Here is a 23,710-nt window from a genome sequence, read left to right on the forward strand (position 1 = left end):
CACATGGGAACTTGTTCCACCTGATCCTACACAAAATATAGTTGGATGTAAATGGGTTTTCCGCATTAAACGTAACTCTGATGGCTCTATTGACAGGTTCAAAGCACGTTTGGTCGCAAAAGGTTTTCATCAACGCCCAGGTGTCGATTACCTTGACACTTTCAGCCCTGTTGTCAAACCAACAACAGTTCGTGTTGTCCTCAGTCTTGCTGTATCTCGGGGTTGGTCCTTACGTCAACTGGATGTCAACAATGCCTTTCTCCAAGGCCACCTCTCCGAGCATGTCTACATGCAACAACCACCAGGTTTTGTTGATCAAGATCATCCATCTTATGTGTGCAAACTTAGAAAAGCCATCTATGGCCTCAAGCAAGCACCAAGAGCATGGTATCATGAACTTCGCACTTTCCTTCTTGACTATGGCTTCCAAAATTCCTATGCAGATACTTCTCTATTTGTTCTCACTGTTGCTGGCCAGAGTATGTATATACTTGTCTATGTGGATGACTTGATAATCACTGGAGTCCACACTAAAATGATCGACTCTTTTGTTGCTGTTCTTGCTAATCGGTTTTCAATTAAGGATCTTGGACAGCTGTCTTATTTTTTGGGTGTGGAGGTGGTCCCCAATCAGCAAGGTATTTTATTATCTCAACGGCGTTATATTTTGGACATTCTCGCTAGAACTCATATGACTGATGCCAAACCAGTGCTCACTCCCATTCCAACTAGCCCACCATTGCTAAAGTCCGGCACTGCTTTGCCTGATCCCACCGAATACAGAACAATTGTTGGCAGCCTTCAATATCTCTTGATTACAAGACCAGACCTTGCATTTGCGGTTAACAAACTCTCCCAGTACATGCACACTCCCACCACCGACCATTGGAACTTTGTTAAACGTCTCTTACGTTATCTCTGTGGCACCATTAATGAAGGCCTCCAAATACATCGTCAGTCCCCATTGAATCTCCATGCATATTCAGACGCAGACTGGGCAGGCGACAAGAATGATTTTTCATCCACCAGTGCTTATGTCATCTATCTTGGGCGTAATCCCGTCTCCTGGAGTTCGAAAAAGCAGCAAACTGTTGCAAGGTCTTCCACTGAAGCTGAGTACAGGTCAGTAGCTAATGCAGCGGCCGAGCTCAACTGGCTTTGCTATCTCCTCACTGATCTTCGTGTTCGACTACCTTGCTGTCCAGTTATATACTGCGACAATGTTGGCGCTACTCAACTCTGTTCCAATCCCGTGTTTCACTCCAGAATGAAACATGTTGCTGTCGACTTTCACTTCATCAGGGACCAGGTGCAGAATGGTGTCCTTCGAGTTGCTCATGTATCCTCCGCAGATCAACTCGCTGATGCCCTTACCAAGCCTCTGCACCGTGCTCATTTTCTGGATCTCAAATCCAAGATTGGACTCCTGTCTCGAGCTCCATCTTGAGGGGGCATATCAGAGGATTGTAACAACTTATCAGTTCGTTAGTTTATTTATTTTTGAACTCACTGTACAGATAATCTTAGCCCGTTAGTTTCTCTAGTTTGCATAGCTGTTCCTTAGAGTTAGGAGATAGTTTCAAAGTGCTTTATCAGTTAGGATTTCAAACAAGTGTTTGTTATTCCTATGTGTATTTAATAGCTGCAAAGTGTATATGAAAGTCAGAGTTGATTTCCTCAATCTTATATGAACCACCAAAATAGGGTTGGTGTCAATAGTATCTAATCTCCACTTTGTTGAAAAAGATCCGGAATCTTACGACGATTTATTGGAATTTGGATCACTGTCATGAAAGGGTGGAAGTGGAAGAGCTAGCACACTAGCTGTAAAATGAAGCGAGACACTTGCGTTTGTATAAATGAGCAGCCACGTAAAATATCACTATACCAAAACACATCATTTACGACGCACAAAGCACGCCATAAAGTATCATTCACGATGCAAGGCTGCAAGCAATAAAAGACCACGTTGTAAATAATGTTCCTAAATAACGATATGTTTTCCAGTCGCAAATAATCTCACAAAAAACAAGCCGTAATAAGGTTTACGGCGTGCATATAACATCGTTATAATTACTTTAAACAGCTTGCATAGTGAGCCGTAATTCAATGCAAGCAATTACGACATGCACTGATCGCTGTAAATGAAGACTATCAATTAACAATTACGGCTTATTCTGCACGCGGAAATTGAGTCTTTTTGTGTGGTAATAATAAAACTCATGTTGATTCTATCATTCATTCAGTACCATTTACCTGTTGAAACTCAAAATTTACAAAACTAATGCCATCTAACTCAGTATTAAAGAATAAAATAGATAACAAACAAGAACGCGATTAATGAAGGGATTAAACCTTGGGAATCGCACCTTTCGAATGTCATTGAGAATTCAGCTTCGAAGCAATAGGGCTCGGCCAATAGGTCTTCTAGCGAACGAGGAACTAGAGCTCTTGATTAACGACACGTAGAGAGAGAATTCAGAAATTGTGAGAGAGGGAGATGGAGCTCTTGATTAGTGAACGAGGAACTAGTCTCTTGATTAGCTAACGAGGAACTAGAGCTCTTGAGCAATAGTCTTCTAGCGAACGAGGAACTGGAGTTCTGGAATGTCACTGAGAGAGAATCCATAAATTGTGAGAGAAGTGATGAGAGTCTGAATGAAAAATAAAACGAGGAAAATTTTAATAAATAAAAAACTTCTATTTTTAGCAGATTGCAATTTGCAATTTGCAAATATATTGGGGGGTTTCGGGAAAAAAAAATTGAATTATAAATTACGGCATACTCAGTCGCATGCCATAATATGTACACATTTTTTTTGCATTCACGGCGCATATACAATCACGCTGTTAAAAGACACATATCTTTTTAAGGCGTGTTTTTATATGCCGTAAATATCACTTATTAACGGCACACTTTATTATCTTTTTAAGATGTGCTTTGTTATATGCTGTAAATATCAGTTATTAACGACACGCACAAAAACGTGCTGTAAATATCAATTATTAACGACACGCACAAAAAACATGCTGTAAATATCAAGCTGTAAAAGCTCCAATTTGGTGTAGTGTATGATCCATACAACAAAGGTTATATATTGCTCAGCTGCCCTAGTTCTCTGCAAATACCCTAAAAAAATTCAATTACAGATCTTTTCAAATATAATTTAATCATATATTACTGCTCACCCTACTCCTAATTAATCGTGATTAATCATCTTCGTTAATCATGTGCGCTCATCACTACACTAATCTAAAATGTCACATCTTAGATCTTACTAAGAAAAAAGGAAGATCCCACTTGATGATTTGAATCTTGGAAACATACACACAATTTTACTTTTTTTCAATATGTTAGATCAGAACAAAGACTAATTCAATTAAATTGGGTTTCACAAATCCTTGACAAACAAAAATAAGGTTTCTCAAATCCTGTGAGTCCTCACCTCAGTCTTTGCAATTCCGCGTGGTACACGCAAAGTCCCTAACCAAGACTATTTCAAACTATCCCTAGCTGTAGCTAGTTTGGTGGGAAAACGATATCATCAATAATAAAAGCAAAAAGTAGAATCTTGTGACACAAGGACACCATGACGGTGGTCATGGTGGCGCTGGCGGTGGTGGCAGTGGTGGATCAAGTACAATACACGTAGCCAATATTCTTGAGCTAGAGAGAGCTAGCTTCCCTCCATCAAACGTCACATTAAGCCAGTAGCAGCCAAACTAGTTAGGCTTTTTTTTAAAAAAAATTTATCTTCCATCACTCTCTTGTCACTTTTTGGAGAATTTTAAATTTAATTTAGTGTGTAGAATTTGTCAATATCCAATGCCCATGCTTGGAAGGAGCTAGCCTAAGCATATTGCTGTATCAGTAGTCATGCAAGTTGCAAGCAGTGGCTCCAATTTTTCTTGTTTGATGACTTTGGGACATCTCGTGTTTTTAACGCGTGCTACTGCCTCCAACCAATAAACCTTCCATAATTTGGAAACAAAGAGAGCAAAAAAACCAATTACTGGATGATTTTGCAGGACCTAGCTCATTCTTTTATAGTTTAATTTCTAATCATTCTCACGTGATTGTGGTTTTACACAAGTTCCCAATATAATCAGACTCACCCAATTTTGGATTCACCAATTTTTCTTTCCATAACACAAGAAGATATACCGAAAAAGATACGTCTGTGAATACTATTCGAAAAACGCTCAAATGACACTGAGTCTTATCAGTTCCTTTTATGTTCTATTGATACGGAAGATAGTGCCTATTGTGTTGGGCTAGCTAATGGTCTCAACCATATGAGATATGAAAGAGGGTTTTTTTTTTTTTTTTAGGGGGATCAACTAAGACATACATCTTTCTTCTCATTTTAAGAGTCACATACATATGCGATATCCATTACAGATCATGAATATGACAGAAAGTTTCTTCTTTCTCAACACTAAATCCCAAAAGGTTATTTTTTGTAATCTTCAAAAGTTTTTGCATTTGAGATTGTGGGGGAGGTCCTGAGCATAGGTGGACAAGGCAATCACCTAGGGCCTTCAAATTAGAAGGTCCCCAATTTTTATAAACCTCTATATATATATGTATGTTACTTTCAAATTCTACTATATTAATATTAAATTAAGCCCAAGTACTTTTTTTTTAAAAAAAGTTCAATTATTTACTCTAAAACTAAAAATTGGAAACTTACTAAGAGACCAATTATTATTTTTAAATTAAACCAATTTAATAAGTTAACCTAGTTGAATAGGTTAACCTAGTAACATATACCTTAGCAAAAATATAAAAAAAACCTAGCAGCATGTAGGAAAATCTACTCTACTCAACATAAGAAAGAAAAAAATGAGCAGTTTATTATTGAATATCTACTGCAAGAAGAAGCGATCTTCGAGGAAGAACAAGAAGGAAAAAAACCCACAAGACTATTGCTTATATTTTCTATTAAAAAATATATGGTAGAAAAAGTTGATTATGCAAAGTTACTTGATACTTTGGCATCAAAAAATGCAAGACGAGTAATGTTTTAATGTATTTTATAAAGTTATGTGAATTACATTTTGTTTTTTGTTTTTAGGTCAATTATGACTTTGAGTTCATATAATTTTTTTTAACTTATCGAGAAAAAAAGAGGGCATAAATATATATACATAATAGTAGAAAACGACATTTTAGTAATTCACCTAGGATCTCCAAAACTTTAAGACCGCCCCTGATTTTGAGTCCACACATAAATTAACATAAATTCCAAACCCCGAAAATGACTTATCAAGAACTTCACTCAATTCTGAATTAAGAGGTGCATTCGAAGCAACTTGCATATAAAGAAAACTTTGGTTTTCGTATGTGTTGAAGATTTCTCAAAATTACTTGACCATGACAAATGATAAATATATAAATTTATGCCAATTTGTCAGCCATCGCGGCCGACGTACAAAAGAGTCTAGAGATTGGAGATTTTATCCAAAAAACTCCAAATTATTGGTCTTCAGAAATATGAGATAACTACTAAGAATGTAATCGCACGCGGACATACAATGATACTCGCGCAGTTTGACATCTAATATTTCTTTGTTCTTTTTTGGCTGCTGGTGATGCCAAAAGCCACAGGTACAGTTGTCAATTGCTAAACAGCGAGTGCCAAAATAAAACCTTTTGACTTTTGTACAAAGTCTACCCAGTGAGAAAGCATTTTGGGGTTGAGACAATAATCTCAGCCCTCCTCCTCAATATATAAGCAAGCCTTGTCATAGATTTCCTCTCATCATCATATTTTCTTCACAATCCAAAGTCAGCTGCCTACTCTCTCTCTCTCTCTCTCTCTCTCTCTCTCTGGTTTTGTGTGCATGGAGAACTGGGATTTGCAAGCTGTGGTGAGAGGATGCAATACTACTGCCAATATTGATGAAGCCATGGAGAACTCTCAAATACCATATTGCTTTGCTCCATTAAGCATTGAAGAAGAAGATGACTTTTTCCATGCTTTGCCTCAGCTGTTTGAAGCCACAGCAGCTTTAGATGAATTGGAGGAGCTTTACAAGCCATTCTATCCAGTTTTGCAACCCTCAGCCCCACCAATCATTCTTGCCTCCTCCATGTCTGTTCCCCAAGAGGCCATCACTGTAGAAGTACCGAAGAAGCTGAAGGAATCATCAACTGTCCGTAAAAAAATTAGGTTTGTCAATTCTCTAACTTATTTTGTTAATAACGGCTTATAGATAATGGTAGAGTAACCAAATTTTTGTTCGTTAGATCAAACGATTTATAATTTTCCCAAATGTTGAATATATATTTTTTCAAATGTTGATTTCAGCAGGAAGAATCAGAGCAAAAGGGTGGTGAAAGAGGTGAGAGCAGAAGAGCTTTTTTCAGATGTGTGGGCGTGGCGTAAATATGGGCAAAAACCCATCAAGGGATCGCCATATCCGAGGAGCTATTACAGGTGCAGCAGCTCAAAAGGATGCTCAGCAAGAAAACAAGTGGAAAGGAGCTGTTCCAATCCTGAAACCTTCATCATAACCTACACTGCAGAACACAACCATGTCCATCCGACTCGTCGAAACTCTCTTGCCGGAAGCACTAGATCCAAGTTCCCATCATCTAAAAACAAAGACAATTGTAAAAGTTCTTTGAATTCTCCAGCCACGACCAATTTGGCGGCTTCCATTGAAGAAGATCATGATGTGCAAAGCGCAAGTACTAGTACCGTAAAAGAGGAGGCACAATTGTTGTTGGAAGAGGATGAAATTAGTCATGAAAATGTCATGTTGGATGTGATGTTGAGTGATGAAATTATCCCAAGCTTAGAGGATTTGGATAGAGAGTTGGAACCAGTTATGGATGGTTGGTTTTTGGATCAATTTTCGGATAATTTTCCAAGTCCTTGGTTCAATATTGGTCACTCTAATACTGTAACCGGTGCTTGCTGATTTACCAAGAAGTCATACCAAAGAAGAGAAGCAACATTTGATTGTATATCAGCAATTTGTATCATCTGTTCTCTTCCTAGTCCATGCAATTTTTCTTTTTCTCTTTTAGGTCTAGCTTCATAGATACTACGATAATCTCAGAAATCGAACAGAAGATGCGAGGTGCAAGTCAGAAAAGTTGATGAGTTCAAATTAAGTTAGCCGATTTAAAATAATTTATAAAGATGAATTTGTAACTAATCTCAATAATTATGTGTATTATATGTGGGCATGGATAGGATGACACCATCTCTCATTTTCAATAATATAATTGCTGTGAAGGATGCACCATCAACTTGGATTTTATTTCCTTTAGAGGAATTTCTGATATTCTGCTGGTGGGACAATAATTAATCCACAGAAAAATATATTTTATTAGACAGGATAAGCATCATTAGTTTTAAGCACAGATTGGGTTAGCAATATGGAATTAGAACTTAGAAGGCAATTTAATAGGAATTGTCGAGCAGTCGAAAGGAATTTGGTATTTTCATATATAGCTCCTGCAAGTATAGTCAAGGGTGAAGAAAGCATCATAACTAGTAACACTTGAACGCTAAGCAATTCTAACATCTTTTGAAAATGAAAAGTTACTTTCTGATTAACATGAGAATAGCACATCATCAAAAAAAACATCATAGCTCCCTCTCCTCTAAAAAACACTCATACCACTGTTTTCACTTTGAAGGAGGAGGAAACCACTGTTCTCACGTCCCTTTCTCTCTTCCTCCCTTCTCATCTCTTTCCCCATTTTCAATGACATAAAGTTTTCCCTTTCTATCTTCGCTTTGTTATGATTTTCCTTCACCATTACAGGTGGTTGAGTTTTGGTGTCGGATGTCCACCCCTTTTTGGAGTTTCTTTTATGTTTGGAATAAGTCGCATAGACTTTTTGAGTTTTCTGTATAATTTTCACCTCTCCTTTTATAAGAGTTTTCCACATCTCTTTTGTGAGAGTTTTATTTGTAATGTTAATAGCTTGGTTTTTTTTTTTCAAACTTTATCTCCTTTTGATTGTTCTAAGTTCAGTGAAGGTGCACCAAATTGTCTTAATTTTGATGTTAAATCGCTCCATTACTGTAATAGCCCTTTGTGGCTGGTTTATATTGGCATTTTATAGCTAGTGACTTTTTTGTCTGAATTATGAATGCAATCCCAAAATTTCTATATTTAAAAAAAATAAAAAAATAAAAAAAAGAGTGTTATATATATCCATAATATCTTGGGATTTGTCCATCTCTTGTAAAAATTTGCCATTTCCCTCTTCGTTCATTGTTCTTGTCAAAATAACAGCTTAATTAAGCATTTGGAATAAGGGATACAAATGAACACAGCTCTTAATGGTATCAAAGCAAGAAGAAGATGATGAATTAGTTTAACTTTGGAAATAGTGATAAACAACAAACCTTATCAATCAATATCCAACTTATATCTTGCACTTCTCAACAAACTATCAATAATATTGAAATTCTAATTCTAATTCTTGATAAGCTCACAATAATATTTTGACTTAGTCCGATCCTGATAGTTATTAGTCCGCGTGGTTCAGTCCTCCAAACCAAAACCAATAGCTTTCAGGGTTCTTAAAACTGGGCCTACCTAAGCTAGCCCATCTCTATGCTTGGTATAGGATAATAAAAGCCGAGCAAAGAATATTATCTCCATGGCGGTGGCCACGGTGGACCCAAAACCCTAGCTCTCCTGTCCTTTCCCTCCATTTAACGTAACCAAATGTCTTCGTTAATATATATAAATGTTCCCTCACTGTCTCTTCTGTTCACTTGTGGAGCTCGTGGGGCACTTTGTATAGGGGGAGCATGCCACGCATGCAAGTTGGAAGCAGCGATTGACTTTTCTGCGTGTTCTATTCTTCCTCATATTATAAAGACCTGGATTTGAACAATTAACAATGCGAAATGAAATTTGATAATGCAAAAGTATTTTTCAACTCTTATTTTTGGGGTCTAACTTGTAACTCTATGCATATAATATAGGAAAATATTCTCTTATTCGCCGGTTACCATTTGTTATGCTAATTGGTACGTACCTAAATGTATTCTCAATGCATTATGTTGTACAAACTTCCACCAGTAAATAGAAGTTTCAAACTGTTTGAAATAAATTAGTGAAGAACTTCCACAACAGGCAAAAACATCAAACGCAAGACAAGACACAGTCAATAATTCTTCTGAGGAACATTCTGGCCCCATGGTATGCTTTAGCGAGGAGCTTATAAAAAGTCCAATTTGTCTGCGAATCAGCAGACAAATAAATGAAAGAGTGAGGCTGAATATTTTATGCAAAAAAAATTCCCCAATTATTGGTTCGAATTAAGTATCAGATGATTATATGTACCAAACGTCTTGTAGATCGATGTATTATGCTGCCAGAACGGCTGACTTTTTTTTTTTTTTTGGTAGGTGGAAAATTAAAAGCCAAGGTGGACATTGTGGTTGGATAGTGTTAATTAAATTGCGGGCAGATTTTAATATCACTACTAAAAAAGGCATCAAAAGACACTAGTGGGCATCAATCTCTTTTGTAATATTAGGGAATGTTATATATCAGTGTCACAGTCAGAGGCGGATCCATTAAGGCGCAAGGAGGTGCTGCACCTCCTTTCGCCGAAAAACCATTATAGGTGCTTCAAACTGCCCATTTGCTCAACTGGTGTACAGATTACCTTATTTGCATTTTCAACATTTAAGTAAATGTCCCCCTCATTCGGATTCAAATAAAAATATTAGAAAATCAAATTCCTACCAAATCAAAATATGAAAAATCGGTTTTAGTGCAAAATACGATTTAGGCTAAAAATGATGGCTCATTAAGTCAATATATACTTCATACTAAAATCCCATAAAATCAAGTTTTCTTATTTGATTTGTAAGGAATAAAAGCCGCCAAAAATTATCTTGAGAAAATGATTATTCCGAAAAACCATTTTTTCCGAAAATGATTATTCCGAAAAACCATTTTTTCCGAAAATGATTATTCCGAAAAACCATTATTCCGAAAAACCAAAATTTTATGAATTTTAAATTTTTTAAAAAAAAATTCGTAAGGACCATTTGTGATAAGTGTGTAAACCTCAAGGATGTTTTGTGATATATATGTATGCCACGATAGCAAACTAACAGAGTTTTTGACAGACCCTAACGTCAGGGACCATTTGTGATTGCACATACTAACCTTGAGGACCATAAGTGACACAAAAAAACATTAAGGATGCAATCTGATAGTTTCGTAAACCTCAAGGATGTTTTGTGATAATAAGCCTTCTATTAAAGAACTACATCCGTGCCTAATGCATTCCATAGGAACTGAAGGTATGTTCAATTAATGTATTGCCCACAGTATGATATCCATTACAATACTTAGACCCACTAAAGGAAACAAAGCATTGTTGTGCATATAAAAAATCAAACAGCCTCCTACGTAAAGCCAGCTCATTCGGCCCCAGTCAACTTGTTAATTTCTTGTGGGTTTTCAAGTTTTTCATACTTTGGGCTTACCATAACTTTGGGCTTTTACCGTCAACTCTCTTTATTTCTCCATCGTTCTTCTTCCTTAATTTACATGGCCCATTTTCAAAGTATAAGCATAAATGTTAAACAAAAGGTACTAATATTAGGTTATTAAAATTAGGGTCGTGATTTTTCTACTCTCTTTTTGTCTACTTACGTTTTCTTTTGTTTTTGACTAGTTATTACTATAACAAAAAAGAGAGTGTAATCAGCTCCCTAAAATTAGTGAAAAAGCTTATAAAACTTGAGGTTTTGTTTTTGTCGTATTAACTTACTAACTACGCTACTATATGTTGAAAAATGAGAATAATATTTACTGAATTGTGTATTTATGTTGATACAATATACACCACCTATTATTCATTAAATAGACATATCATCACTTGGATGAGTGTGTGGAATTTTATTTATATTACATTCAGTTTTTACATTAATAATTGGGAAGAAGTTGCAATTCACAAGCATACTGCATTGCCTTGACCAACTAAAGCAGCCGCCGCACCCACAAAAGCAGCATTCATATAAGTTGTAGGTTCAGAGTGAGAATAGTCTGATCTTGCATCCCCGAACTGGTCATTTACATCTGGACCCCCAACAACTGCACCCACATGAGTGTTAGGGTTTGGATTGGGAGATGAGTAATAGCTGGAGTAGCCACCATTGCAATCCACCTTGGTTGGGTGGACTTTCATTGAAGGGATGGATGAACCTCTATGGTGCAAGTGTGTAGGGTATTTGGCACCAAAGCCCACCATGTATGACATATTCTTGGGATTTTTTCCTAGAATGTAGTCCATCTGAATATAAATGAACGACAAAGGTTGTCACAATTGTCACTTATCATAAGTTAATCATCGGGATCGATTTGTCCCAAAGTTTAGGTTAAGTGTGATAGAACTCAGTGTAGCAGCATCCAATCTCCACTTTGGTGAAGGTCCTGGATTCAAATCTCAGTGACGACAATTTTTAATGAAAAAATTATGATGGAATGTTAATTACCTGAGTTTTTGCAAAGGCTCTGATTTGGGACGCAGAGAAAAAGGCAGAGCCACATTGGACTCCATCAATGTGAGCTGCAGTTAAGGTTTTGGAGTAGATGAAGAGCACCATGGTAGAGCTTGTAACATACTGCAAATTACTACTATCTCTAGTAAACAGAAGTCCACCTGCAAATTTTAAGTTGATATACTTAGACAGAGTTCCTCACAAACAAAGTAATTAATTATCCAAATCAACCATTAATTAATTCATTAAAATTTATTGATTCATTTGATCACTGGGAAATTAGATGTGCATGCATGCCTGGGGTTGTTCTAATCTGTACAGAGCTGCTCCCTGGCATCAGCGCACATACAAATGACTCGGCATCGGTCTTGAACTTAGCCAAATTCGTCTTTCCACGATGAAATTCCTGGGACAAAGTCGAATTAGTTTACTTATTAGATAAGTTTCAAGAAATAAAATAAAAAGGGAATAATTGTTGTTGTTGATGGTGATACCTTGGCCAGTAATGTCTGAGCTCCAGCAAATTTGTTGTCCCAACTGAACTCATTCACTGCTTGGCTCCACCCTTGGTTTGTCAACACATAATTCAAGTACTTGATGTCTCCACTAGCCTTGTATAGCCAAGCCGCCGCCCATAACAACTCATCCTTATATAAAGTAATTCAGAAACCACATAAATTAAGCTTAAATTAATACATCTTTAACATCTTTAATAGATATGAAATTCACTTGTATACGTGCGTCCTATTTATATTATAATGCATGTAGCATATTACTCTAGTGAACTATAATTGAAACTTGTAAAAAAACACTACTAAGTTTTTACCTGATAGCCGGAGTAAGAGCAGTAAAAGGGGCAATAGCCTTGGTAAGAAGCTCTGTGTTGGTCTGCCAAGTCAAACAGCTGCATAATAAACAGTTATTTCGGTAATGTGAAATTGTATTATTTAAAAAAAAAAATAAATAAATAAATATATATATATATATATATATATATATATATAGTCTCCTTCTATTGAGGGATTATTCAAATAATTTTATTTGAGGGACACCCTTTAGGGTCCCTTACAAAAAAAAAAAAATTTCTACGATCTAAACCGTCTATTTTTCAAGCCTTTATTCATAGATCATCCTTGCAAAACATCAGGCAAATTGAAAATCATTAAGGCATCTAATTAGGACCAACAATAGACGAACATGATTCCAAAAAAAAAAAAAAAAAAAACTATAATACCAACTATCTAATTGAGTGGTCAAATAATTTCGGATACAAATGATTTTTTGCAGAGATGATCTTTGAGGGAATATCTAAAAACTAAACGGTTCGGAGCATTGAAATACTTGATGGATCCTACAAGGTTGTCCCTCAAATAAGTTATTTAAGAATCCGTCAACTGAAGCTATATATAGCCTGGTTGGAAAAAGAGATGAAGTCAAATTACTGATTTGGAATGGCTCAAGAGGGTTGCAGAATATTTGGAATTTGCCACTTTGAAGACAATGGAAGCAGAAGCAAGGGCAGCAGCAGCCTCAGCTGCTGGCTCAGAGCCTGGAGAAGAAGAAGTGATCTTGTAAAGTGTTCGTGGTGTATCCATGTCTTCAGGGCGCTCCCAGCACTGGTGATCCGCATTTCCATCTCCTACCTGTATACATTTATTCAAACCAATAATTTATATTCATGAACTAGAAATTTCCTAACATATTTCAAAGTAATATTTACCAACAATATTAATATTATATCATTAAGGAACCTGGGTATAGAATGTGGTGGGTGAAGTGTGAGCTTTCAGTATGAAGTTTGTGCCCCAGCGGATTGCTTTTCGCAGATAGGCAAGCTGGTTTGTAGAAGATATCTGCTGCCGGTACTCCACAGCAGCCCAACTCAACAAGCTGACACTAAAGGCCATTGGCCACCCAAATTTGACGTTGTCACCTGCGTCATAGTATCCTCCCACCAAGTTCACCTGCATGTCATAACCACACCATAACGTATATACCATTTTATGAGTAATGTTCTCTTATCAAACTTATATTGCATCATGTTCGTTTAATTATGTTGTCACAGTAGAACGATTAGAGAAAATTAAAAATGATAGTGAATAATAGTGCATATGAAAGACGCCCTCTTCAAGCTAGGTAGTAATTAGAAACATAAATGTCATACGTTCTCAGGAGTGCCATCGGAGCATGCAGAGTCTCCTCTCCAGGTCACTCGCTGGCCCGTAGGCAACTTCCCTGAACGTTGGCCTTCAAAGAATAATATGGCTTTGCCAAGGGCATCTCCGTAGTTATAATTAGCAGCTAGGGAGGAGGACAACCCTTCAGTCTCATCCTCCATTGCTAGGGCTAGCCCATCCATGTTAACCAACACACACCACAAGACCAAAACCCACACAAATACTAGACCGTGCTTCATTTTGGAACTTGCTTGTGACAATGCACTCGAGCTTCTTGGAATTTTTGCTTCCATGCGTATGTTTCTTGGAATTTATATAGAAGCCAGGGGTTGTGAATGAATGTCATTAATAATCAAGTAACTGTCAACTCATTATCAAATCGATTACAAATTCTATATTATTTTATGCACATGGCATTATGGGGAATAAGAAAAATATGGCATGAAGGTGACGCTATATAACTTAGGAAATGAAGAGCATGCAAATTATCCATGTCACTAAGGCATGCTACCCACTCCTCAACGTCATTAGCTTCAATCATTCTTCTCAAATATTCCTATCTTGTTTTGATTTTCCATCATTAAGCTTAGTTCCTCCCAAATTCCTATCACCTCACGAATGTAAATTTTTCCTAGCAAAAAAACAAAAAAATAATAATAAAAAATTTGAAAGATTAGGAAATCTGACAGGAGTGTGTTTATATATAATCAAGTTTGTGTGTTCCTTTTACGTGTACCCTTCTCTCTCTTCACCCATACCTACTTGGAGTGGCAAAGCCAATTAGGTAACTTAGGTAAAGCCTAAGAAAGAGTAGGAAAATGGCACGCTTAAATTTTTGATATAAAAGCATCACATGAAAGGAGGGCTTTTACGGGGAGGGAATTCTTACTGTTTTGGTAGGTAGGCAAGCAAGGCAAGTATGCTGTATATAACGACAAATTATGATATTTCCTTGTTTGAACCTTTTTTGAATACAAACAATGTCCTTGTACACGCATTCATTTTTGCCATCAATCCAAGATGGGGGGCTCCGGACAAAGATAAACCCTACCAAGATAAGCAAGAATTCATTTATATATATATATATATATATATATATATATATATAGATATAGTAACAAATATGTAACTTGTAGTATATTTGGAAGCGAAAGATCATGTGATCTTGGATTGTGTATTAATAAACCATATAGTTGACAGTATCCTAAGTTCCTAAACTACTTATCAATTCAGTACCACTATTTATATATTAATTTCACAAGTTTTCAATGGTATAGTGATCATGTGAACACTAATTGGCTTGTTTATTTTCCTTCTAACAAACCGATATTCTAAACTATTTCTAACTTACAGGAAGGGATTTGAACTTAGGTGCAAGGTAGTGAAATTATCATGACCAACTGACATAATCCACTAATTGGCCTTTTGGCTTCGTGATTACCTTTTTTTTTTTGGCAGCTTGTTTAGAGGGAACCGAGCAGGGTATGGTAATTGTGATCACTTTGAGTTGGATAATGCTTGCCTCCTTTTCTAGAAAGAGACACTCTTCTTTTTTGCAAATCACGGTTTGACATACATGTACAAAAATAATTCATCAAAAACACATAAAGAAAAACTTCTACACACGTCATATTGCCATTGGCAGGAATGATGGAATACCGACATATATATTTCATGGACGACAGTTATTGAATATGAAAATTTTAAATTTAAAAAACTTATACGTGACCCTTCCAAAACCAAATATAAAACAGCCATGAATCCATGATGATATAGGAAAATGAGGAATTTATCTGTCTCATATACTTTAATTGGCGACTATCACATGCATGGTATTGGAAGATCAAATATGAATGATGGTTACTCAAGTAAGAAAAACATTCTTGGGCATATGCAAAATGTACAGATCAAAAATATTTATTATAAATGTATTAGGTTAGGTCTTACTTGGGAAGAATGATTGGGACGGTTCTGGGGATAAATGGCAGTCGTGGTAATAGACTTGGACCATTGGCATTTTTGCACCTCTTATTCACCATCATCATGTATGGATTGGTAGCTAAAACATGAACCATACGGTAACCATATGGACTAAGAGGAAAAAGAAAGCACAAGTGTAAAATAGCCTTTATAATAAATCTGGAACCTGTTTTATTTCAGTACTCTGTACATGAAAGATCTCCTAAATCTAACCTACCAAAAAGAAATGATCGAGATATACCGCTTCCCCTCGTGTTTCTAACCCTACAAACATATGAATAAATTAATACAACATCAACATGGCTTAAACAAATCTAAGCTTCGGGCGAACTTTATAGCAAGTGTGGAATACTATATATGTCCATTCTGCAAGTACACTATTCTCATTTTAGATGTAGCGCCAAGAATAAGACACCTTCTCATCAGCATAGTTAAAACTGCACTGCTGTGAGAACTTCGAAGTAATTGTGAGAAGAATGACGTCAAGGCAGATCAATATTTGCATTGGTCAGATTTAAACACTTGATGTTCATTGAGACAACTGACGTTGAAAATATGCAGCAATCAAAAGACGTCAAACTTGAGCCTTCATGGAAAAATTCCCTCAATCTTGTCCAAATTCCATCAAACTTGAGCTCACAACAGGAAAGTTCCCAACTCATGGCCATGCCTCGTAAGAAGTACTTTCCGTTCACCAACCCATTCTAGCCGATAGGAGAGGTCAAGATTATGAATCAACAGTTTCAAATTGTCTGCCTGACTCAAACCCTTCGTGCCTTCCTACCACCCAAAAGAAAAAGGAAGGATAAACAAGTAGTTGTGGAGAAGGAATATTTGAAGTGTTCCACATGGTCAAACAGAACTAGATAGATGCCTCTAGAGAGATAGAGACCATATAAATGAGAGAAAGAACATCAAGTTTAACAAAAAAATGAAACACAATTCAGAAACATCATTTACAAACATCTGCCTGGAAGAGATACCTGAATATTGATTTGCCTATCGTGTCCCATAATGCTTGCCATTATGCTTGACCTAGAAGAATTCGGTGAGAATCCCTCCCAAGGAGGAACAAAGATCAATTTTGTGCACTGGACAGGAACTAAGTTTCGACTCAGTTTCTCCCAAAATACAGATCCCAGTGACCACCATCTGATCATCAATCCATGCTCAGAGAAAGCAACCAGCCCCTGCAATTGGATATGTTATGATAGTAGACAGCACACTTGAACAAGTTCATTCCTTGTGTATTGATATTCCAAACGGTTTTAAATGGTTCCCACCAATGCAATACATTAACATTAGCAAAAGCTTCTGACTTGACTTGAGACCTGTTTGGCACAGCTTTTGGAAGGGCCAAAAGCATTTTCAAATAGCCAAAAGCATTTTTGACACCATTTGGCAGAAAAATTTAAAATTTAATGGATTATAAAAGCACTTGGATCTTTTTCTTTTCTTTTTTTAAAATCAAGTGGAATCATGTCCGAATGTGTAGTCTTGGTTGACAGTCTGGTGACATAGCATTACTTTGTCAGTTAATGACATGTACCTCTCCATCAGGGGAAAAGCTCAAAGCTGAAATTGCAGTAATTAGCATCATTTCTGAACCGGCTGCAAGTAAATTTGGAAGTCCGGGAGGTCCACTTGCATCCAAAACTTTTATCTTCATAACACTACATTGAAAAAACAATGCACAAAAGTGGAGTAAGCCAGCACAGAGTCAAGAAGCAAAGATATCAAGAGATAAGTACAAATCTCTGAATAAGTTCAAATTTTTGTTAAATATAGCTATTACTCCAACAGATTCCCAAACAACCAACCCCGACTGCCAAAACTAACATAGAACAAGGGAATGTCACCCTTTCTTTTAGGTTTTCTCTTAACTGTATTATTCTATCTTTGAGTACCTTTGCATGTCATAGACCCGAATGGTAGCATTGTTTCTCTCTCCAATGACATCCCCAACAGCCAATCTGGTCCATGTATCATTCAGGGCTACCATGGGGAATGCACGTACAACTTCCTTTAATGCAGTCATTGAACTTTGAAAGCAAGTGTTACGCATGACTGAGTTGCTGGGATCCACAGTTTGTAAAATGAAGTCAATTACCTGCAAGTCTGTCCAACTGTCATATAAAAATAACAAAATGAAGCATAAAAGCCTGAGAATTAAACTAACTAAAATAGAAAGACAGAGCCACCTTATCCCAATATCTGCAACTAATACAGATCCCTTCACCCCCTCTTCCCATTTCTTTCGAGTTATATAATTACCAATTACATAAAAAAGAAATCGAGCTTCCAAAAGAAGGTTTGTTCATAAGACAATTAAATACCATTTTTATATGCATGATGAAATATGAGACCTTTTATTGCCAATGACTAAATATTGTAAAGTTAGTTATTCGAAGGCCATAAAAAGCAGAATATTAACTTCTTTATTCAACACATTTGATTACATTTATAACTAAAGTTAACCTATATAAGTGAAAATAAACAGGAATTGGACCATGATGGATTTAAGCATCTAGAAAAGGGAAAAGGATGAGCCGCACTTATAAAACATGATAATTTTTAAATTTATATAAAAAAAAACATAAAAATCCAATTATCAACAACTCAGCATACATGGATGGTGTGATCCAAGTGTCCTTAGTGCTCAATTAGGAAGTTTCTATTATTTTCCTGCAGTTAAGACTCTTTTAGAATTGCTCTTGAAATTGGAGATGGACTGTCTCGGCCATTAATAATTAGCAGTACAAACCTTATCAAGGTATTGAGCCAAGTATCTTGGAGAACCACGCACAACCCTGATCAGAGTCATAAGAGATACTAGATGAACAGGTGAATCAGATGCAGTAGACCAGATTTGGCTTTCCATAACAGTTAAAAACCCTGGGACATCAGCCACAGCTAAACTTGGAAGAAGAAAACCGACCAATATCTCCCGAAGGCCAACCGGTACAGCTAAACTTTGTGCAGCCGAGTTGACAGATGGACCACTTACACACTCTATCTGGAAAAATATATCCCCAATCAGACGAGGTATTTCAGAACTGATGCATTGTTTCCACGTACTCTCCATACCTTCAGCAAGGAGCTCTGCTGCAGTTGAACTATATTTCTCATTCATGGCCATAACCAGCTTCATTAATGGATGAACAACAAGCATAGCAAGACATGGCTTTACAAGACTTGGGTACCAAATAGCCAAAGCTGCAGCAACAATAATATGAGATGTCATCGCGTCTTGGCTTGTCCCCCCAACACAAGAAATCCAGTCTTGCATCTCAAATGATTGTAGCCATGCAAGAATATTAAATTCTTCAACCTTAGAAACCCTTTGTGTTTCTGCCAGCTGGTCAGAATGCAATCTGTTAGCAGATGTTTCTTCTATGTTTGAATTTACATGTTCATTTTCTCCAAGTCCACTTAGAGAGCTCAGATTTGTGCGACCACTTGCTTTTAGATTACATAGTGGAAGTGGAATCGCCCGTGAAGCAGCACAGTGGAATAGAGAGCGTGCAGCCATACGTACATGTTTGCTTTCATCTTGCCAGAAACTCACCAAAAGCTATAAAATAGAGTATGCATATAAGGTTAACCAAAAACATGATAGGTTTAAATTGTCAATCCCATATCCTACAATTCAAGTCCTGAAGTGAATATTGATGTTATCACCAAGTTGCTGAATAATGAAACAAGAAAGTTTATCAAACAGATGCAGAATGTTCATAAACCATACTTACAAGTTACAACCATTAAGAATGTTGCTGCTCTTTTAAAGAAAAATCAAAAGGTGATGAACTTTACAGCAGAATTTTTTGTAAATATCCTGGGGCTGGATTCCAAATTTTGAAAAAATTTCCCATCTTCTCACCAACTAAACAGATATCATGTGTACACTTAGTGCTTTAATCTCTCCACTTCCTTATTAATGTTTTCATCTAAAACTTAAATGTCAATAGTTTGAAAGTAACTGACTGCTCTCTACCCTTTTGTAAAACAACCAGGTGGGAAAAGAATTCTAAGCACAAAAACTAGCCCAACATTTAATATTAGAAATAGACATCAGTAACCAGCAGCTTATCGACTATTTATAACTGCTATACCGTTATGTGGTGAGTCTTGTCAAATACATGATTTACACTGACCCATTTTTTAGACATAATACAGCGTAGGTAATATTTCTGAATTATGGGGATCAATTATCAAGTAAAAAGGGTATTTTACTCCTAAGATCTCTCTAAACTGATATTTCTTTCTTGGAAAAGGAAAGGAGAGAGGGGTTGACTTCAAGCAAAAGTAGTTCAAATAAGTTTAGAAAGTTTAGAAGCAATCTCCTTTGCCCTAACACTGGGAAAGGAAAATAAAATATAAGCATTTAAGAACAATCAAAATCATCAGCACAAGATTCAACCTGAAGTAAGGGTGGTTTTATATCTGGCATTTTGTCTGCAAAGTTCCTAGTATAAAATGCTGCTAAAGCACTGCCAAAAGAAAACATCAGACAAGAAAAATGCAATGACTTTTAGTGAACATTAGAAACAAGAAAAAAATAATAAAAAAATGAAAAGGACCATTACACTTCATATGCAGAAAATATAGTTTTGAGATCACCTGCTGGCATTGGAACTGGTGTGTGATAGGCTAATCATGCGTTGGGCAAGAGACACCATTGTGAGTGACCTCATTGCGCAAAACTCTGATGACATTCTCCAAAGCTGAAATGTTGTTTTCAATTTCTCAGGAAAATTTAAAAGAAGCCAAACAAGAAGACATGTCTCAACAGTTAGTGCCATTCTTCAAACGTACCTCAAGAGTTGCACTCAAATTAGGAAATGTCAACGTCAAAGACCCTTTGTCGCCTTGAAAACCAGAAGCTACAATAAAGCTCTTGGGTCTCTTCAACTTCATGTCAGTTATAAGCAAGTTATCAAGCTCGGGATCTACATTCCACAAGTGTAAAGATGCCAAGCTAAATCGAAGTAAACATTCTTCAAGCGTCTTAATCCATTCAATCTCTTCAACAATAGCATTCGAGGTCCTATGCACACCAGGTCCATTACCTAAAGGCTTGTGGTGGGGACTTGATGTCTCAGATCCCTGTCCCTTCACATAGTTATCCTGTTTATTATCACTGCCACTTGCTATCAGGTCATGCTTCTGATAAGGAAACACTAATGATGCAAGGTCAAAACTCAGAGCAGCAATTCCAGGGAAAGGGCAATAGGACTTGATTGGATGCTTGTTGCTTTGAAGGGTCGCCGCAGGGGCTGGAAATAGTTTTTCAGAATCACCTTTACTAATTCTGGAAGTATTGGACTCAACCATAGTACCAGGCACCAAATTTGTTGAAGCGCCCAATTTTTCTGAATTATTCGGATGAGAGTGAGTTGAGATCCCATCTTCAATTACTGGAAGAAGTAATGAGGAAACTGAGGTATTCCCATTCAATACACTTCCAGAAATGGAATTCATGCTGATGCCTTTACAGAAATGGTCAAACATTGAATGAGATGGTGTTCCTCGAAGGACTCGCTCTCGAGCACCTGTCTTTACATCCCAAATGTACAGAATATCAACGGCATCAGATGTTCCTGAATGGTTTCGGCACAAGCACACAATATAACCTCTTCCACCATCCCATACAACTTTTGCAGGATAGCTGGGATGCCCAGGAAAAATTCTCTCTACTCGCAAAGTCTCAAGAGAAGCTAGTGCAACACATGAGTCCTCCCCAACTGAGAGAAAACAATCACTCCAAGGACGGTAGGTATGAGCTGGGGGAAGAATTATTTGGCGCACTGGGCCCACATGTTGGTGCATTACAGTGATCAGATTTCCAGTGTCAAGATCCCATATGCGAACTGTGCAATCCATGCTTCCAGACACCAAAACCTGATTGAAACTCCACCCTTTCGCAATACCCACCATCCTATGTGCTGCCAAACAGAGAACAGCACCTGTGTGCCCTAAAAAGAACTGTCTAGATATCTGCGGCTTCACCTCATGATGTGAGCTCCCACCAAGAGAAGATAGGCCCTCAAACAAATCAAATCGAACAATCTCTATTTCTCCAGTAAAGAAGCCATACACAACAGCATAAGGAGCAAAGAATGTTTCAGAAATAACCATGGAAGAAGACACAACCCCTCTTTTATTAACTAAACCAAGATTGTCATTATCATAACCATTTACACTTCCTGAGCTTGAACCAAAAGATTTTGAAGATGTTAGTTTGGTCTCCATATCACCTGGGCACTCAGATTCATTACTTGAGGTAGAATTTGCAGTCCAGTCTACCAAAGAACAGCCTACGCCATGCAATTTAAACCATAGGCACAAATTCCCATGGTCATCATGTTTCCGACATGTAGACCAGATTGTAACATGGGGTTTCCACTGTAAAGGTTCTTCAGCATCAAAGCAAAGTGATTCAATGCGAAGAATATAATGGCCCATTTGAATGAAACTAATTGATAGTCTCACATCAAGTGGATGAGTGTTGGCAGGGATTTCACAGAGTGACTCACACTTAAACATACCTTTAGAATATGATATCGAGTAAACAATTGAAAGACCTTTGTTATTCCAAACAGCAAAGTTTCTTGAAAAAATTTCATCAGATTCTTGGGTATTTGGTAAATTGTCAACATTTTCAATTTCAAGAAACAAACCACCCACCATATGTGATTGAGTAGAATCACTTTTTTCACAAAGGAGATCGTCCACAGAAGAAATCTCTCCTATTGTATTGCCACTAGGCAATAGTCTAAATATGCAGCGACTTTTTAACACAAAAGCGACAACATTCCCACAAGTTGCAATTGACATTACATTTCCTCCCTCACTTAACCCCTCTGCACAAACAGTCATTTCCAACTGAGAACTTGGATGCAAACCAGTGCCACCCTCCTTATCTTGGTGTGGATTCTTTGGTATTGAAACCAGCTGTAGCCTACCAAATGAATCTGCCATAACTACAGCATGCTTCTCCTGATCCTCAGTTAATGAAACCACATCCATAAACTTCAATGAACCAATTGACAAGTTTCCATGAAAAACAGTTTGGACAATGCTAAGCGTATAGGAGTCAACAATAACCACAGTGCATTTGGGGGGTTTCTTATGCTGAGACTCTCTATCCCCCAACACCTCCCCCACTTCACTTGATTCAACGGAATGATGGTCCAACAAATGCACACTATCAACAAAACAGCATGCAATACATACATACCGTTGATTCGAAGGCAATGTCCTAACCATGGACGGACTGCCAACCCAAGGCGGCAACTTCCTTCTGCGTCGGCAATGCCCGCTGCTTCTGCTCCACACACACAACATGCCATCAGCACACGCACTGATTAATGCGCCATGACTATGGGGGCTAGAGCTCACCTCACCATCACCATCACCATCACCTAAAGAGTCTCTTCCTTCACTCCCCGAAACCACAAGTGGATCACAAATGCCAAGGTCGGCTATGGGCGCAGCATGGCCACACAACATAGCCATTGGCACAATCTCCTGCTCCAAACAAGAATTGTCAACACAAAACCGTTCAACGATCAACACCATACTTGGAAACAATTATACAAATTACAGAATTCAACTAAGAAACTCTTGTTAAGCAAATTAAACTAAGCAAACAAGTAAGGGAAATCACATTCGCAATGAAATTCAAGAACAAATAACAAACAGGTGGTGAGCGAGTGAAAGTACCAAGTTGGAATCGGAAGAATGGAGGTTCCACCAGATGATGGAGCCATCGGATCCGCCGGTGTAGAGCGTCGGGGGGTGGCTGAGCGCTGCAGCGGCGGTGACTCGGTGAGAGGGAGGCGTGCCTGACCATATGCACGCGACCGATCGGCACTTCATGACTCAGTGAGTTGCAGCAAGTCAGATCACATTCGAAACGTTAAGTCGTTTGCGAGAGTTGGGGTTGGGGGTGGCTCGTCGTGGCTGAGTAAGCCGAGTAGAGAGACGTCAGAAGTGTGGCTCACTAAACGGGCACTCCGCGGCTCCGCCTGCCTCTCTCCCAGGATCATC

At 37.5% G+C, this 23,710-nt stretch overlaps 3 protein-coding genes across 6 annotated transcripts; 1 reads left to right on the forward strand and 2 right to left on the reverse strand.

Moving 5' to 3' along the window:
- The first annotated feature begins 5,792 nt into the window (after window positions 1-5,792).
- Window positions 5,793-7,264, forward strand: LOC117628061 (probable WRKY transcription factor 29). 2 transcript variants are annotated; one of them, XM_034360421.1, is made up of 2 exons: window positions 5,793-6,176; window positions 6,315-7,264. In XM_034360421.1, the coding sequence occupies exons 1-2, from the start codon at window positions 5,848-5,850 to the stop codon at window positions 6,928-6,930; spliced, it is 945 nt and encodes a 314-aa protein (XP_034216312.1). In that variant the 5' UTR covers window positions 5,793-5,847; the 3' UTR covers window positions 6,931-7,264. The 2 variants fall into 2 exon arrangements, with proteins under 2 accessions (XP_034216312.1, XP_034216313.1); XM_034360422.1 differs by having other exon boundaries at window positions 6,318-7,264.
- A 3,523-nt stretch (window positions 7,265-10,787) lies between these two features.
- On the reverse strand, window positions 10,788-13,986 carry LOC117627265 (endoglucanase-like). The gene is made up of 8 exons (XM_034359253.1): window positions 13,666-13,986; window positions 13,253-13,465; window positions 12,944-13,144; window positions 12,328-12,405; window positions 11,996-12,148; window positions 11,799-11,907; window positions 11,496-11,662; window positions 10,788-11,293 (listed from the first exon to the last, which is right to left on the reverse strand). Exons 1-8 carry the CDS (start codon window positions 13,969-13,971, stop codon window positions 10,952-10,954), a joined length of 1,569 nt encoding a protein of 522 aa, XP_034215144.1. The 5' UTR covers window positions 13,972-13,986; the 3' UTR covers window positions 10,788-10,951.
- Window positions 13,987-15,783: 1,797 nt separating this feature from the next.
- LOC117627263 (WD repeat-containing protein 7) lies at window positions 15,784-23,699 on the reverse strand. Of its 3 annotated transcripts, XR_004585750.1 has the most exons (10): window positions 23,384-23,699; window positions 20,474-23,188; window positions 20,279-20,382; window positions 20,079-20,148; window positions 18,746-19,232; window positions 18,423-18,674; window positions 17,566-17,768; window positions 17,208-17,331; window positions 16,642-16,848; window positions 15,784-16,438 (listed from the first exon to the last, which is right to left on the reverse strand). XR_004585750.1 is itself a non-coding variant. In XM_034359251.1 (9 exons), the coding sequence occupies exons 1-9, from the start codon at window positions 23,537-23,539 to the stop codon at window positions 16,295-16,297; spliced, it is 4,533 nt and encodes a 1,510-aa protein (XP_034215142.1). In that variant the 5' UTR covers window positions 23,540-23,685; the 3' UTR covers window positions 15,784-16,294. The 3 variants fall into 3 exon arrangements, 2 of the variants coding, with proteins under 2 accessions (XP_034215142.1, XP_034215143.1); XM_034359251.1 differs by having other exon boundaries at window positions 18,423-19,232; window positions 23,384-23,685; XM_034359252.1 differs by lacking the exons at window positions 15,784-16,438; window positions 16,642-16,848; window positions 17,208-17,331 and having other exon boundaries at window positions 17,668-17,776; window positions 18,423-19,232; window positions 23,384-23,698.
- Window positions 23,700-23,710: the final 11 nt, after the last annotated feature.

This window comes from Prunus dulcis, chromosome 5, assembly GCF_902201215.1.
Source record: "Prunus dulcis chromosome 5, ALMONDv2, whole genome shotgun sequence".
In the NCBI taxonomy this organism is placed as follows: domain Eukaryota; kingdom Viridiplantae; phylum Streptophyta; class Magnoliopsida; order Rosales; family Rosaceae; genus Prunus; species Prunus dulcis.

What these genes read in the sequence shown, in the direction of transcription:
- LOC117628061 (XM_034360421.1), top strand. Translation starts at nt 5,848, where the DNA reads ATGGAGAACTGGGATTTGCAAGCTGTGGTGAGAGGATGCAATACTACT. An exon ending in ACTGTCCGTAAAAAAATTAG is followed by an intron (nt 6,177 to 6,314) that starts GTTTGTCAATTC and finishes TGTTGATTTCAG; the next exon opens with CAGGAAGAATCAGAGCAAAA.
- LOC117627265 (XM_034359253.1), bottom strand. Translation starts at nt 13,971, where the DNA reads ATGGAAGCAAAAATTCCAAGAAGCTCGAGTGCATTGTCACAAGCAAGT. An exon ending in CCACCACATTCTATACCCAG is followed by an intron (nt 13,145 to 13,252) that starts GTTCCTTAATGA and finishes AAATGTATACAG; the next exon opens with GTAGGAGATGGAAATGCGGA. An exon ending in GCTCTTACTCCGGCTATCAG is followed by an intron (nt 12,149 to 12,327) that starts GTAAAAACTTAG and finishes ACTTTATATAAG; the next exon opens with GATGAGTTGTTATGGGCGGC.
- LOC117627263 (XM_034359251.1), bottom strand. Translation starts at nt 23,539, where the DNA reads ATGAAGTGCCGATCGGTCGCGTGCATATGGTCAGGCACGCCTCCCTCT. An exon ending in ATTTGAGTGCAACTCTTGAG is followed by an intron (nt 20,383 to 20,473) that starts GTACGTTTGAAG and finishes ACAACATTTCAG; the next exon opens with CTTTGGAGAATGTCATCAGA. An exon ending in ACCAGTTCCAATGCCAGCAG is followed by an intron (nt 20,149 to 20,278) that starts GTGATCTCAAAA and finishes TTCTTTTGGCAG; the next exon opens with TGCTTTAGCAGCATTTTATA.